We start from the raw sequence: 16,708 nt of genomic DNA, 5'->3' as shown, positions 1-16,708 counted from the left end.
CCAGGGAGGTTGCGAGGGTCCGTGCCTCAGCTAGGCTGAGGGTGTTCTTCTCCAGCAATCGTTGGCAGATAGAAGGGGACTGCATGCCGGCAACGTAAGCGTCTCTGATTAAAAGTTCCATGTGCTCAGTCGCCGAAACCTGGATACATGCGCACATTCTCCCTAGAGCTGCGAGGGCCTGGTAAAACTCGTCGAGTGACTCACCAGGGAACTGTTGTCTAGTCGTCAGGAGATGCCGTGTGTAAACTTCGTTGATCGGTCAGAGAAAGTGTCCTTTGAGAATCTCCATGGCTACATCATAATCCCTTTCGTCCTCAATCATTGAATATACCGCCGTGCCCACGCATGAGTGAAGGATGTGGAGTTTCTGCTCCTTGGTGGGCTTGCCGGCTGCTGTCGTCAGGTAGCTATTAAAACACGCCTGCCAGTGTTTAAAGATTGCAGACGCATTTGCAGCATGCAGGCTGGTACGGAGGCAGTCAGGCTTGATGCGTAGCTCCATTCCAAACTTCTAGCTGATAAATTGATGTACCATCAATTGGACTCAAGACACGATTAGGATCTGAACTGTGGCTTTAATCAGCTAGTTGTTAGCCCGGTGGTCGACTACAGAGTAAGGCCGACCACCGGGAACTCTGGGTACTTATACCCTGCCTCGGAGGCGGGGTCTACTTGCCTCTCGACCAATTGGTGAGCAGTCACATGACTAGTCCCAGCCAATCGGACGAGAGGCACATGACCAGCTAGAGCCAATGGGAAACCCGTGCTCTGCACCAATGGCAGTGCTCACATTCATACCACCACAAGATGGCATCCTGTTATGGGGAACTTGAGTTGTCGTTCCAGGCAAGGACCAGGACCTGATCCTCAGGGATCTGCACAATGGGCAGATGGTGGCTGGGCCTGCACACTGAATTAGAGGGTGTAGCCCAGTGCGGCATACGTCGGGAGCACCAGAAGCTTCCGCCAGCTGCGCCTCTTCACCAATGGGAATGGCTGGGGCCACTGTGGGTGCGGTTACACGCTAGGTTTGCCAGCCCATTTCAAGGCTCAGTGTTCTTACTCCTGATACATGCCCACTCCACGTGGTTGGAAGTCCACAGGATGTCACCGACCACCTCTAGGGCGACCATTGAAAAATTGCGCTTGTCCTTCAGTACATACCGTACCCCAGAGGTGTGGGTTACCAACAATGGAACGCCTTTCACAAGTGAAGAGTTCTCAGAATACCTGATGGCTAATGGGGTGCAGCACATCCGTACGGCACCCTATCACCCAGCTTCAAACAGGCTGCAGCAAAGAGTTTTACAAACGCTCAAACTTGAACTAAAAAAGCAGACTTTGTGGTCAATGTATACAACACTAGCCAGGTTTTTGTTCTGCTATAGGACCACTCTGCATGCCGCACCCACAGTGGCACCAACTGAATTTCTAATGGGCCGGAGGCATTAAACGCTTCTTAGTCTGTTTTTCCTTGATATAGGTGGGATAGTACGCCACAGCCAGGAACTTTTTAAAAATTAATTTATGGGATGTGAGTGTTGCTGGTTAGGCCAGCATTTATTGCTCATCCCTACTTGCCCTTCTTACGGTGGTGGTGAGTTGTCTCCTTGAACTGTTGCAGTCCCTGAGGTGTAGGTACACCCACTGTGCTGCTAGGGAAGGAGGTCCAGGATTTGCCCCAGCAAAAAATATATTTCCAAGTCAGGATGGTGAGTGACTTGGAGGTGGTGAGGGAACTAACAAGAGGGAAAAGCAGACTTGACTTCATCCTCACCAAACTGCCTGCTGCAGATGCATCTGTCCATGACAGTATTGGTAGAAGAGACCACCGTACAATCCTTGTGGAGACAAAATCCCATCTTCACATTGAGGATAACCTCCATTGTGCTGTGTGGCATGACCACCATGCTAAATGGGATAGAATTCAAACTGATCTAGCAACTCAAGGTTGGGCATCCATGAGGCACTGGGCCATCAGCAGCAGCAGAATACTCAACCACAATCTGCACCCTCATGGCCCGGTATATCCCCCACTACCATTACCACAAGCCAGTTCAATGAATAGTGCAGGAGAGCATGCCAGGAGCAACATCAGGCATAACGAAAAATGAGGTGTCGACCTGGTGAAGCTACAACACAGGACTACCTTTGTGCCAAACAGCATAAGCAGCAAGTGATAGACAGAGTTAAACGATTTCGCAACAAACGCAGCAAATCTAAGCTCTGCAGTCCTGCCACATCCAGCTGTGAATGGTGGTGGACAATTAAACAACTCACTGGAGGAGGAGGCTCCACAAACATCTCCATCCTCAATTATGGAGGAACTCAGCACATCTGTGTAAAAGACATTTGCAACAATCATCAACCAGAAGTGCCGAGTGAATGATCCATCTCGGTCTCCTTCAGAGGTCCCCAGCACCATAGATATCAGTCTTCAGCCAACACAATTCACTCCACATAATACCAAGAAACTGCTGAGGGCACTGGATACTGCAAGGACTAAGGACCCTGACAATATTCCAGCAATAGTACTGAAGACATGTGCTCCAGAACTTGCAGCATCCCTAGCTAAGCTGTTCCGGTATAGCTACAACACTCGCATCTACCCAGCAATGTGGAAAATTTCCTCGGGGTGCCCTATACACAAGAAACAGGACTAATCCAACCCGACCAATTACTGCCTTATCTGTATACTCTCCATCATCAGCAAAGTGATGGAAGGAGTCAACACGACTAACAAGCGGCACTAAATCAGCAATAACCTGCTCATGGATGCTCAGTTTGGGTTCCACCAGGGTCTCTCAACTCCTGACCTCATTACAGTCTTGGTTCAAGGATGGACATAAGAGCTGAATGCCAGAGGTGAGATGAGCGTGACTCCCCTTGACATCAAGGCAGCATTTGACCAAGTATGGCCTGAAGGGGCCATAGCTAAACTGGAGTCAATGGGAATCAGGGGGGAAACTCTACGCTGGTTGGAGTCATATCATCTCAGCTCCAGGACCTCACTGCAGGAGCTCCTCAGGGTAGTGTCCTGGGCCCAATCACCTTCAGCTGCTTCATCAATGACCTCACTTGCATCATAAGGTCAGAAGTAGGAATGTTTGCAGAAGACAATGTTCAGAGCCATTTGCAACTCCTCAGATAATGGAGCAGTCCATGTCCAAATGCAGCAAGACATGGACAATATCCAGGCTTGGGCTGAGAAGTGGCAAGTTACATTCACGTCGTACAAGTACTAGGCAATTACCATCTTCTACAAGAGAGGATCTAACCATCACCCCCTTGACATTCAATTGCATCATTTAATCCCCCACAATCAACATCCTGGCTGTTACCATTGATCAGAAACTCAACTGGACTAGCCACATTAATACTGTGGCTACCAGGAATCCTATGGCGAGTAACTCACCTCCTGACCCCCAAAGCCTGTCCACCATCTATAAGGCACAAGTCAGGAGTGTAATGGAATACTCTCCACTTGCTTGGATGAGTGCAGCTCCAACAACATTCAAGAAGCTCGACACCATCCAGGACAAATCAGCCCGCTTGATAAGTACCCCATCCACAAACATTCACTCCCACTGTTGTATTTTATATTTTCCCCGCGTCTTGACTGTGATAGAGAAATTCAAACATGATTCATTAGGTAAGCAAAACTGAACTTTATTCACTAATTAGAACTGCTAGCAGAAAATGGCTGATACTTGGAGTCGGAAGGCAGTCAATTACAAACTGCGGAGTCCGTCCCAAGTCTGCGATAGTACAGAAAAGAAGGCGATTCTTATACATTATAGGATCAAGATAACATGAATACAGCTTGGTCAGGAATTTGATCGAAAGTAAAACATAAGTAATAATCGTTACAATGGCGTCACCTTCTGACCTTTAGGGGACTTGAGTTTCATATCATTATCTTGTCTTTGTTTTAAGAACTGGACAAACTTGTTTACATACAGGCAGAGACAGTTTTTTAGCTTATCGTATATATTTAGACTCCTCTGGTCTCATGACGAACGCGTCTTATCTGAGTGTTAGAGTCAGCCAGTTCTCGGTTGACCTTGGCTGTTTGTATCTGTGCCTTAGGTTTAAATTCAATTGTACCAAGAAGACTTGACTAGTTTTCCCATCATGCCATTATTTGCTTCACACAATACCACACTCCCCCCTTTTGTCATATCATGACAACTAGCTAAATAGGTATATCCATGATTCGTTTGAAAATGCATTTACACAAGCAGGAAAGCAATCCTATCCCTAGTAGCATTAGTAGAAGTAGAATAAAGGCCTTAAAGATCCAGTCAAATAATCCATGACCCAACCACCCTAGCCAACCCGGCGGGTTATAGTCGTGAAATTCACTGCCAATTTCTTGAATTTGAGCAGCCTGTCTCTTAATATGGTCGGCCAGGTTAGTGATATTTTCAGAGCCATCTGGAATGTAAGTACAGCACTCTTGGCCTATGATAGCACACGTTCCTCCCTGCGAGGCTAACAGATAATCCAAAGCCAGTCGATTTTGCAATGCCACGGTCCGGACAGTCACTAGCTCAGCTGAGACCTCGGCCAGTGCCTGTCCAGTGTCCCTGGTTTCTGTTGCCGTTACGTTTGCCAGATGTTCCAATGCTGAGGCCATGTAGATCAGTTCGTTGGATGCCTTGCCCGTTCCGTTTTAGAAATTGTTCTTTTTGCTCGCGAGGGGGAGTACTTAAGGGTGGATCGGTGACGCATTTGGGGTATGACATATCCCAAAAAGCAGGATCCTGTCCAATCCATGGGGAGCCACGGATATGCTTTAGTGCCGCATATGAAATAGGTTCCATTGTAGGCTGTAAAATCATCAGCTGATGTCATCCAGGGGATTGTATTGGTAGGTTGCACCTACTTTGCCCCATTAACTTTCCTTTCCCTGATTTATTAAAACATACGGAACCTTGAACATTATATGAGTGGACAGTGAGGGAGGGTGGAGTTAGGGCATGATTATAGTTAGGTTGATATGAAGCTGAAAATTTAGTCATGTCATAGCCAGCAGATCTCCATATTTTCATATTCCCCCTATCTCCCCTGATTCCTGTTTGATTTTGTCGTAAAATCCATTCAACTGTTCCTGTGGTATGAAAGGGGAGAGATTGGAGAGGTATTCCTTCCCTTGAATGGACAGGGATGTGGGTGCAAACCCAACACTTGCTAATATTCAATTTTTCGGCGTAAAGATATGACATATGTGAATAGGTATTGGAAGGCAGGTCTCGTTTAGTTCGTTTTTTTACTACCGAGTGGCCATTGAGGCTAAATAGTCCAGAAAGTCCAAAAATTATACTGAAGATCTTCATCCTGTGTTCTCGTCTGGATTGGAGACTATCTTCTTGCAATCGGATAGATGTATCCAACTTGAACGTCCTTCAAGTTTGACCGAAGTTGGCGTCGTCAGTAGTACGAGGAATGGTCCGCTCCAGCGTTGTCCTAGTTTCTTTCTGTCCTAGTTTTTTTACCAACACGAGGTCTCCGGGTTTGACCACTGGATATCGAGGGGCGGCTGTCCCTGTCATTACTGGTAGATGTACCTGTTTTACCTGTGAGTGAAGAAACTTCAAAGAAAGTGTTAATTGATTCAAATAGTTCTGCATTTGTTCCCCCATCACATGGAGGTCTATTCCCTCTAGGGGTTTTTCATGGGCATCCCAGGGAGTCCTCATTGGCCGACCATAGACTATCTCTGCAGCTGACAGTCCGGTCCGCGAATGGGGAGTCACTCGCATGTGAAACAGTGCCAAAGGTTGTACTTTTAGCCAATTTAACCCAGTTTCTTCAGTTAATTTAGATAATTTTTCTTTTAAAGTCCCGTTGGCTCTTTCCAGAATTCCTGCTGCCTGCGGGTGATACGCGCAGTGCAGTTGCTGTTTAATTACAAGGGCTTTGCACAATTCGGTATTGATCCGAGCTACAAAATGTGGTCCATTGTCTGAGCTCACCATGACTTCCGTTAACAACAACTTTACTACTGTATGTGCCGTACAATTAGTGGTGGGGAATGCTTCAATCCATTTACTAAACACATCAATTATTACTAAACAATATTTATAGCACTGTGCTTTTGACAATTCAATTGTACCAAGAAGACTTGACTAGTTTTCCCATCATGCCATTATTTGCTTCACACAATACCACACTCCCCCCTTTTGTCATATCATGACAACTAGCTAAATAGGTATATCCATGATTCGTTTGAAAATGCATTTACACAAGCAGGAAAGCAATCCTATCCCTAGTAGCATTAGTAGAAGTAGAATAAAGGCCTTAAAGATCCAGTCAAATAATCCATGACCCAACCACCCTAGCCAACCCGGCGGGTTATAGTCGTGAAATTCACTGCCAATTTCTTGAATTTGAGCAGCCTGTCTCTTAATATGGTCGGCCAGGTTAGTGATATTTTCAGAGCCATCTGGAATGTAAGTACAGCACTCTTGGCCTATGATAGCACACGTTCCTCCCTGCGAGGCTAACAGATAATCCAAAGCCAGTCGATTTTGCAATGCCACGGTCCGGACAGTCACTAGCTCAGCTGAGACCTCGGCCAGTGCCTGTCCAGTGTCCCTGGCTTCTGTTGCCATTACGTTTGCCAGATGTTCCCCTATTCAAGCAATACAGAAGACGAGGAGAATTTGAACCCTGGACCCCACCCTCATTTTGCGCTCCCCGATCTTGCAATTCCACTGTCCTAAGTCCTGACTCCCACTTCTGATCCCATTACCAATGAAACTCCTGCTAACGTATCCCCCTTAGCGACACGCACTCGGTCACAGACGCAAGCTGTAAATATCGAACAACCCTCTACATGCATCTACAAGCATCTACATGGCCTCAGCATTGGAACATCTGGCAAACGTAATGGCATCACGGCAAGTTCTCCACCCCTTACATTCTGCAGGAAACATTAACCATTTTAGCAGACAGTTGGTCTTTTCTGAATTGACAAAGAAAAAATACTTCTCAAAGAATAGCTAATACCTCTAAAATTAATCAGTGCAAATTGACTTAAATGGAATAACACAGATAAAGCTTTCGAAAGAGAATGAAAAATTTTTGTTCAAAATTTGTCCGCAAGGACAAGGGCTGAATCCAAGAGAGAGAAAGAGAGACAGAGGAAGAGATTGAAGAAGATAGAGAGCCAGCGACAAGAGACAGGAACTGTTAGAGAGAGCGAAAGAGAGCGAGTCAGGGAGAGGCAGAGATGGAGAGGTAGGCAGATAAAGAGAAAGAGCAACAAGAGTTCCAAAGACAGACAGAGTTATGTAGAGAGGGAGAGAGATAGATAAGAGAGAGAGGGAAAGAATTCATATTTCATTTTTCAGACTTTGACTTTAAAAATTATGTTTCAAGCTGTGATTATTTGAAAGAGGTAAAGAGATATCGATGCCAACATGGTCCTTGTTATTACCTGAAACCTTCGCGATAAAAGGTTCCCGCTAACTTTGTAAGGCGGGTGGCATAGAATCTTTACAGTGTCACCTTCAAGCTGTTAATTGGTTTGCATGGAGCGCGATTACTCCGTGATTTAAATTATAATCTCCTGCAGATGCGGATAACTCTGCTTAATAACACATAAACAGGGCAAAAAGCGTGCGGACCCTGACATAAAACATCACACACGTAATTTCCTTAATCAATTGTTAAAATTGGAATCGGAAGGACCATCTGGCATCAGACAAAGTGTGCAATGGGTAAAACTTTAGATACAACTTTTTTAAATGGCAGCGTACTGCAAACGCTGTGTGAACAACTAAAGGCCTATCAACAGTAATAGAAGCTCAACAAGTGATTTAGGAAAATAATAGGGCGTCAACTGCTAAAAAGTTAGTTTCTCTATGGAGGGAATATTGTCCAAAATTGAAGGATGCCTCCTTGTTAGCCAGCTGGCAGGATAAAGAATTAAAATTGAGTATAGAATTGACAGGTCTTGAAAACGGAATGCGCATATGGAAAAGAACCAAGTTAGGCTATCCACCTTGATTAGAAAGTTGCTGATTAGACACTGCAAATTCGGAGCGGTAATACACTGCATTGATAATGGAATGTTTATAGAACTGTCTCAAATACGAGGTCACCAGCTGCAGAATTTAATAACTTCTGTGCCTGCGCCTGATTGCTCTGTGTTCTATGCTGGCAGCTAACGTTAACCCTGAGTACCACTGTTTAAAACACCCGATAGAGTCCAGATGAGAGAATATAGTGACCCAAGCCTTGGTAACGGCATTACCATATCACCTATCCCGCAGGCCCAGCTTCGAAACTTTCCCCTATTCACTATTCCACAGTGGTGGTCGTTTGATTTTCATCCCTCACACTTTTCACCTCCCTTAGATATTCCCAATCCACATGTCACTCTTTGCTACGATCATACAGTAACCTCGCCCGATTTGGAGAGCATTTACCAAGACAAAAGAAGGGTCTGCCTTTCTTGTCGATTTACCCCACAGCCTATGACGTCAGTCGAGACTTGTGTCACCCCACGTGACCCTTTCTGTCAACGAAGGCTACAATGCCAAGTCCTTGGGATTTCTGGCAGCTGCACTACGAGGACAAGCTGATCCTTTCCTTAATGATAGTCAAACCCTACCCGCAGGCACTTTAGAATATTTTAAACGCCCATTTGTCCACATTGGCACACTGCACCATCATCATTCAACCCAATCGGCGACTCCTGAACTACCCGCAGATTTATGGGCAGCCTCCAAACACGAAGTTGGTCTCACTAATGACCCTCCTGTTGTTATTAGAGTCGAACCTGATATGCCCTTACCCTCTATTTCACAGTACCCTTTGCGGCCCGAGGCTGAAAAAGGAGTCTCGGTCATGATTCATTCGTTCCTTCAACAGGGAATTTTGATACCATGCCAATCGCCCTGTAATACCCCGATTCTTCCACTTCCTAAAATAGGAAGACCATCCGAATAGCGTTTAGTCCAAGACCTCCAGCTTATTAATCAGATAGTTAAACCCTTACATCCCATTGTCCCAAATCCAGCGACAATCCTTAGCAATGTCCCACCGGAATCGACTATTTTTACCCTTGTTGATTTGCAACATGCCTTATTTGCGATACCCCTCGCCCCTGAATCACAGTCAAGACGCGGGGAAAATATAAAATACAACACCACCACCATTGAAGCACAGTAGCAGCTGTGTGTACCTTCTACAAGGTGCACTACAAGAACTCACCAACGCTCCATCTTCAAAACTGATGACTGCTACCATTTAGAAAGAGAAGAGCCACAAATGCAGGGGAACCCCACCACCTGGAGGTTCCCCTCCAAGTCACTCACCTTCCTGGATTGGAAATATATCGCTGTTCCTTCACTGTCGCTGGGGCAAAACCCTGGAACCTCCTCCCTAACAGCACAATGGGTGTACCTACACCACAGAGATTGTAGTCATTCAAGAAAGTAGCTCACTAGTACCTGTCCAAGGGAAGTTAGGGATGGGCAATAAAGACTGGTCTAGTCAGCGACCCACAAATAAATAAATAAATAAATAAAATGCTGGGCAACTCACCATTAATGGTGGAAGAAGTCAATTTTTCCAGGCGCTCACCACTTGTGCGCAGTTATGAATGTAAATGTTCTAATTTTGCCCTGGCAGGAACTTAATCCTCACTGGTGGCCTTTTAATCATCAAGCATAACATGCAAATATATTTTAAAAAAGGACTTCCCAACAATGTTCATCAGTCAGCTCGATCTGCCAAAAAAGCACCAGAAACATAATTGCTGAAGTTCAATCTGCATTAGGAAACTGATTTCTGGCCTCAACCAGATTTCCTTCTCCTGTCTGCCTTGTTCCCCATTGCTGAAAGGCCGCATCATACCACATCACGGTAGCATGGTGGTTAGCATAAATGCTTCACAGCTCCAGGGTCCCAGGTTCGAATCCAGCTTGGGTCACTGTCTGTGCGGAGTCTGCACGTCCTCCCCGTGTGTGCGTGGGTTTCCTCCAGTTTCCTCCCACAGTCCAAAGGTGTGCGGGTTAGGTGGATTGGCCATGCTAAATTGCCTGTAGTGTCCTAAAAAGTAAGGTTAAGGGGGGGGGTTGTTGGGTTACGGGTATAGGGTGGATACGTGGGTTTGAGTAGGGTGATCATTGCTCAGCACAACATCAAGGGCCGAAGGGCCTGTTCTGTGCTGTACTGTTCTATGTTCTATATACAAGCTATCTTATTTCCCTTGCAGTTTGCTCTGTTTGTGATTAAAATGAACATACAATTTAATCAGATGCGGCCCTCCATCTCCATTTTCACTAACTATGGTGGCTCAGTGGGTTAGCACTGCAGTCTCACGGCGCTGAGGTCCCAGGTTCGATCCCGGCTCTGGGTCACTGTCCGTGTGGAGTTTGCACATTCTTCCCGTGTCTGCGTGGGTTTCGCCCCCACAACCCAAAGATGTGCAGGGTAGGTGGATTGAATATGCTAAATTGCCCCTTAATTGGAAAAAATTAATTGGGTACTCTTAAAAAAAAAATTTTTTTAAATAAAAAAATAAAAAATAAAAACTTTGTGACTTGACTGTTGTTGTCTTCTTTAGGCTCTGGGGAATCATGAATTTGACAATGGGGTGGACGGCCTCTTGGGCCCCTTTCTTCAGAAAGTTTCCTTCCCAGTGCTGAGTGCGAATCTCAAAGCAGATCAACAGTTATCACAACAGATCTCCGGCTACTACCATCCTTTTAAGATCCTGACTGTCAATGGGCAGAAGATTGGTGTGGTTGGATACACCACCAAAGAAACGCCAATACTTTCAAGTACAGGTAGGTACTGTTTGAAGCTGAGGCTCACTGTGTTGTGGAGCTTTGAAAAGGACACCAATTTTTAAAAATATATTCCAGGGCCCCATCTAATCTTCGAGGATGAAGTTGAAGCCGTGCAACGGGAAGTTGACAAACTCACAGTTCTGGGGGTTAACAAGATTATCGCCCTGGGTCATGCAGGATTCGAGATGGACAAAGAAATTGCAAAGAAAGTGAGAGGGGTCGATGTTGTCGTGGGAGGACATACCAACACTTTTCTTTACACAGGTAAACGTCTCAGCCAACTCTCTCTGTCAGGTATACCAAAGTTATCGGGTGGAATTTCCTCCAAATCGGACTGATTGTCAGATTCAGACGAAAACCAGGCTCTTGTCTCTCCAGATGCACAGCCAGACTTTCACTCCAGATTTTTTGGCATTCAGAGGGCCTGGTTTGAACCATCACTCTGGTGGGGTGGGGACTGATGGAGCTGGCCATCTTAAAGGGTGCCCTGATACGTGCTGAATATAACCCCCCCCCCCACCTAAGAATCAGGGCAATCCCCCCCGCAAACAACGATGTGCTCATGTTCACCTCCGCAGACATTGTGGAGCACTCCTCCCCCCCCCCCCCCCCCCAACAAGCACTGGGACACTCATTCCTCCTACTCCCCCCACCACAGACATCATGGTTCACCCCCATCCCCAGCGAGTTGGTTTATATTTGCCCAGTTTAGCTTAATCATCCTTAGCCAAGACCTCGCAAACGACGGTGGAAAATGTCCTTGAACAATATGAGAGATAACTCCACTTTCTGCTTGTTAACTTCCACAGTCACCTGGATGAAGCCCTTCAGCGGCACAACCTCCTCGGTAAATATCCTCAAGACCACATCAGATGGTTGAAAGCAGATAATTCAGTTTCATAGAATTTACAGTGCAGAAGGAGGCCATTCGGCCCATCGAGTCTGCACCGGCTCCTGGAAAGAGCTTCCTACCCAAGGTCAACACCTCCACCCTATCCCCATAACCCAGTAACCCCACCCAACATTAAGGGCAATTTTGGACACTAAGGGCAATTTAGCATGGCCAATCCACCTAACCTGCACATCTTTGGACTGTGGGAGGAAACCGGAGCACCCGGAAGAAACCCACGCATACACGGGGAGGACGTGCAGACTCCACACAGACAGTGACCCAAGCCGGAATCGAACCTGGGATCCTGGAGCTGTGAAGCAATTATGCTATCCACAATGCTACCGTGCTGCCGTTTCTGATGGTATAATGGGGCACATGTTAAGGCATATTAAGATGGTATATTAAGGGGCAGCACGGTAGCATAAGGGGCAGCACGGTAGCATAGTGGTTAGCATCAATGCTTCACAGCTCCAGGGTCCCAGGTTCGGTTCCCGGCTGGGTCACTGTCTGTGCGGAGTCTGCACGTCCTCTCCGTGTGTGCGTGGGTTTCCTCCGGGTGCTCCGGTTTCCTCCCACAGTCCAAAGATGTGCGGGTTAGGTGGATTGGCCATGCTAAATTGCCCGTAGTGTCCTAAAAAGTAAGGTTAAGGGGGAAGTTGTTGGGTTGGGGGTATAGGGTGGATATGTGAGTTTGAGTAGGGTGATCATTGCTCGGCACAACATCGAGGGCGGAAGGGCCTGTTCTGTGCTCTACTGTTCTAAATCTAAATCTAAATGATTCAGGAATAGGTGATCCTGTAGCGCCTGTATCCCAATAGTGTTCCCATTTCATTTTGGATAGACCCAAAATCGTTGCTGGTCTCCTGATACTGGCTAGAACGCTGAGCTTACATTTCTTAAGCTGACTTTGGTACTTAACTGGCAAACCTGTCCTGTCGACTTTGCAGTATTTTTCTTGGGACACTTTGTTTGTGCTGATGAATGTTGGCGTGACCACAATGCTTTGGCAATGTGACCAACATTACCACAATTTTGGCATTTTTCCTGCTCCAACAATCTCCGACCGCATGAACCACTTGGTTGCAGCGATGACATGGCAGGTTCCTGGTGGACCTGCTTCTCACAGTCTCCATTTTATGGACTTCTGCTCGAACTCCAATCAGCGAAGCTTCTCTCACAGCTATTAATAGTGGACGGGGAGAGAAATGTTCTTGCAAACAGTCACTATGTCATCATATGATTGTCTCTAGGTTTAGCTGGGTGTATTAAATTCTGTAGTAACATGAATGTTTTTTTCCCAACTGAGCTGAGAAAAGTCGCAGTATGCAGATCTGCTGGTGTCTGATGGCCTTTAAGGAACAACTGGAACCTTTTCTCATAAGAGTTCCATGTCTCCTCCTTATTAAATGCGTCCATTGTGCCTTAACATCCCACCATTTTTGGATTACAGCTCCCTGATCTGTGCTATTCAGTCTTCAGCCTGTCTTCACTGCCATTTACTTTCTTTCCGTTTAAAACAGACAAACTCGCAGTGCACAAGCAAACTGGCTGTTTCTGTGCCTCAGTATCGATTCCCAGCCAGTAGGCACAGCCCATAGGTTTGTCTTCCCGCGACGCGTTTCAGTGTCTTGTGTGTGGTGTGTGCAGTTTTACCAACTACAATAGTAAATGTACTGAAAACTCCGATCCTGCGATTGAAGTGACCACCCCCCCCCCCCCCCCCCCGTAACTCGCAGTTGACTGACAGTATTTTATTTAAAACCTCATTTACTTGCACGTCGCGTTCGCATGGACGACCCACCTTGCTACAAACAGTTTGGTGGCCAAATATTTACTAAAGTGTTATTTTTTTCTTACCACAACAATGATTCCACCTTGGATGATATTTCTGCTGACCTCCCTCCCGATGCTGAATGGGCCTGAATCTCCATCGATGATTCCTTCTTCTACCTCACAACATTTTTGTCAAAAGTAGTTTTTCTCTCATTTTTTTATATGGCCCAAATATTGTCGCTGGTGTCCCTTTTGTTATACAATGATAGTATCCCTAAAGTGCAGAAGGAGGCCATTGGGCCCATTGAGTCTGCAATGACCCTCTGAAAGAGCACACTACCTCAGGCCACTCCCCCATCCTATCCCTGCAACCCTGTAACCACACCTAATCTTTGGACACTAAGGGGCAATTTAGCATGGCCAATCCACCCAACCTGCACATCTTTGGACTGTGGGAGGAAACCGGAGCACCTGGAGGAAACCCACCCAGACACGGGGAGAACATGCAAACTCCAGACAGAAAGTCACCCGAGGCTGGAATTGAACCCGGGTCCCTGGCGCTGTGAGGGGGCAGTGTTGACCACTGTGCTGCACAATGTTATGTTCTTTGTTGTAGCTGAAACGAGAAAGAATCAAAGATATCACACATTGCGTACGTATAACATAGCGCAAGGGGGCTATTTACAAGGTGCTGCTCAAGCAGGGTACAATGGTGAACTCTGCAAGAGATCGCAAAACTCTCCGATGAAACCATTACAAAACACACAACATTACAGCAGCCAATAGTATAACCCTGATATATAATACTTTCCATTATTAGTGCCACAGAGCAGATTGTGTTTTATTTAAGTTCTTGATATCGGTTCAGTGTTGATTAATTATCAGTTTGTTTCTAAGTGTCTGTCATATAAGTTACAAGAACAAAGAACAAAGAAAAGTACAGCACAGGAACAGGCCCTTCGGCCCTCCAAGCCTGTGCCGACCACTGCTCTACCCTAAACTTCCGGGGTCCGTATCTCTTTATTCCCATTTTATTCATGTATTTGTCAAGACGCCCCTTAAACGTCACTGTTGTCCCTGCTTCCACGACCTCCTCCGGCAGCAAGTTCTAGGTACCCACTACACTCTGTGTAAAAAACTTGCCTCGTACATCTCCTCTAAACCTTGCCCCTCGCACCTTAAACCTTTCCCCTCCAGTTATTGACCCCTCTACCCTGGGAAAAAGCCTCTGACTATCCACTCTGTCTATGCCCTGCATAATTTTGTAGACCTCTATCAAGTCGCCCCTCAACCTCCGTCGTTCCAGTGAGAACAAACCAAGTTTATTCAACCTCCCCTCAAAGCCAATGCCCTCCATACCAGCCAACATCCTGGTAAATTTGCTCTCCACCCTCTCCAAAGTCTCCACATCCTTCTGGTAGTGTGGCGACCAGAATTGAACACTACACTCCAAGTGTGGCCTAACTAAGGTTCTATACAGCTGCAACATGACTTGCCAATTTTTATACTCAATGCCCCGGCCAATGTAGGCAAGCATGCTGTATGCCTTCTTGATTACCTTCTCCACCTGTGTCCCCACTTTCAGTGACCTGTGGACCTGTACATCTAGATCTCTCTGACTTTTAATACTCTTGAGGGTTCTACCATTCACTATATATTCCCTACCTGTATTAGACCTTCCAAAATGCATTACATCGCATTTGGCTGGATTAAACTCCATCTGCCATCTCTCCGCCCAAGTCTCCAAACAATCTAAATCCTGCTGTATCCTCTGACAGTCCTCATCACTATCCGCAATTTCACCAGCCTTTGTGTCGTCCGTAAACTTACTAATCAGACCAGTTACATTTTCCTCCAAATCATTTATATATACTATGAACAGCAAAGGTCCCAGCACTGATCCCTGTGGAACACCACTAGCCATAGCCCTCCAATCAGAAAAGCACCCTTCCATTGCTACTCTCTGCCTTCTATGACCTTGCCAGTTCTGTATCCATCTTGCCATCTTGCCAGCTCACCTCTGATCCGTGTCACTTCACCTTTTGTGCCAGTCTGCCATGAGGGACCTTGTCAAAGGCCTTACTGAAGTCCATATCGACAACATCCACTACCCTACCTGTATTAATCATCTTTGTGACCTCCTTGAAAAACTCTATCAAGTTAGTGAGATACTGCCTCCCTTTCACAAAACAGTGCTGCCTCTCGCTAATATGTCCACTTGCTTCCAAATAGCAGTAGATCCCGTCTCAAAGAATTCTCTCCAGTAATTTCCCTACCACTGACGTAAGGCTCACAGGCCTGTAGTTCCCTGGATTATCCTTGCTACCCTTCTTAAACAAAGGAACAACATTGGCTATTCTCCAGTCCTCCGTGACATCACCTGAAGACAGTGAGGATCCAAGGATTTCTGTCAAGGCTTCAGCAATTTCCTCTCTTACCCCCTTCAGTATTCTGGGGTAGATCCCATCAGGCCCTGGGACTTAGCCACCTTAATATTTTCTAAAACACCCAACACCTCGTCTTTTTGGATCTCAATGTGACGCAGGCTTTCTATGCACCCTTGTCCAGACTCAACATCCACTAATTCCTTCTCTTTGGTGAATTCTGATGCAAAGTATTCATTTAGTACCTCACCTATTTCCTCTGGCTCCACACATAGATTCCCTTCCCTGACCTTCAGCAACCAAGAAGCTGAGTATTGGAGTCAGGAAAAACAAGCAAATCTCCCTCCCTTCAGTCATTTTTCGAATCATGGGACATGATTTAACGGGAGCATGTTGAAATGTTATTTTCATGATGGCCGCATTGGCAAGATTGTGGCCTGTATTTAACAGCACTTGGTTCAAGAATTGAGCCCCCACAAGCTTCTCGCCATTACTGGATGTCTCTCCGTCTGACTCACCAAACTCATGCCTCAGTGTCTCGCCACGAACAAGGAGAGGCTGCTTTTAAACACTCCCTCATCACTCATTCAGTCAACACACAAGCATGGCAGCATGCATACCTGTTCCTCATTTTGATAAGGCCGCCCAGGCCAGGCTTCTCAATGCTGTGGATGCGAGACGCGACATCCAGGGCTGAATTCTCCAATCCTGGGATTACATCCCCATGCTGGCGTGGGAATGCTGGCGTTGTATGCCGGAATAAATGGCGTAAAACGGCCACCAATTCCCGTTTTGCTGGGGGTTAGCAGGACAGCAGCGTACAGCACCCGGATCTATCCACCGATATGCCC

At 46.2% G+C, this 16,708-nt stretch overlaps 1 protein-coding gene across 1 annotated transcript in view; it reads left to right on the top strand.

Annotated features, from left to right (window-relative positions):
- The window catches only part of LOC119969319 (5'-nucleotidase-like), a 121,772-nt gene that overhangs the window by 50,374 nt on the left and 54,690 nt on the right, over positions 1-16,708 (top strand). Inside the window, exons 2-3 of the mRNA XM_038802797.1 lie at positions 10,583-10,805; positions 10,884-11,072. Coding sequence (XP_038658725.1) covers positions 10,583-10,805; positions 10,884-11,072 — 412 coding nt within the window. The remainder of the gene's footprint in view (positions 1-10,582; positions 10,806-10,883; positions 11,073-16,708) is intronic.

The sequence above is a fragment of the Scyliorhinus canicula genome, chromosome 1, assembly GCF_902713615.1.
Source record: "Scyliorhinus canicula chromosome 1, sScyCan1.1, whole genome shotgun sequence".
NCBI classification, from domain to species: domain Eukaryota; kingdom Metazoa; phylum Chordata; class Chondrichthyes; order Carcharhiniformes; family Scyliorhinidae; genus Scyliorhinus; species Scyliorhinus canicula.
Note: the sequence above shows the minus strand (reverse complement) of the source record. Positions and strands in the feature narration are given on the sequence as shown.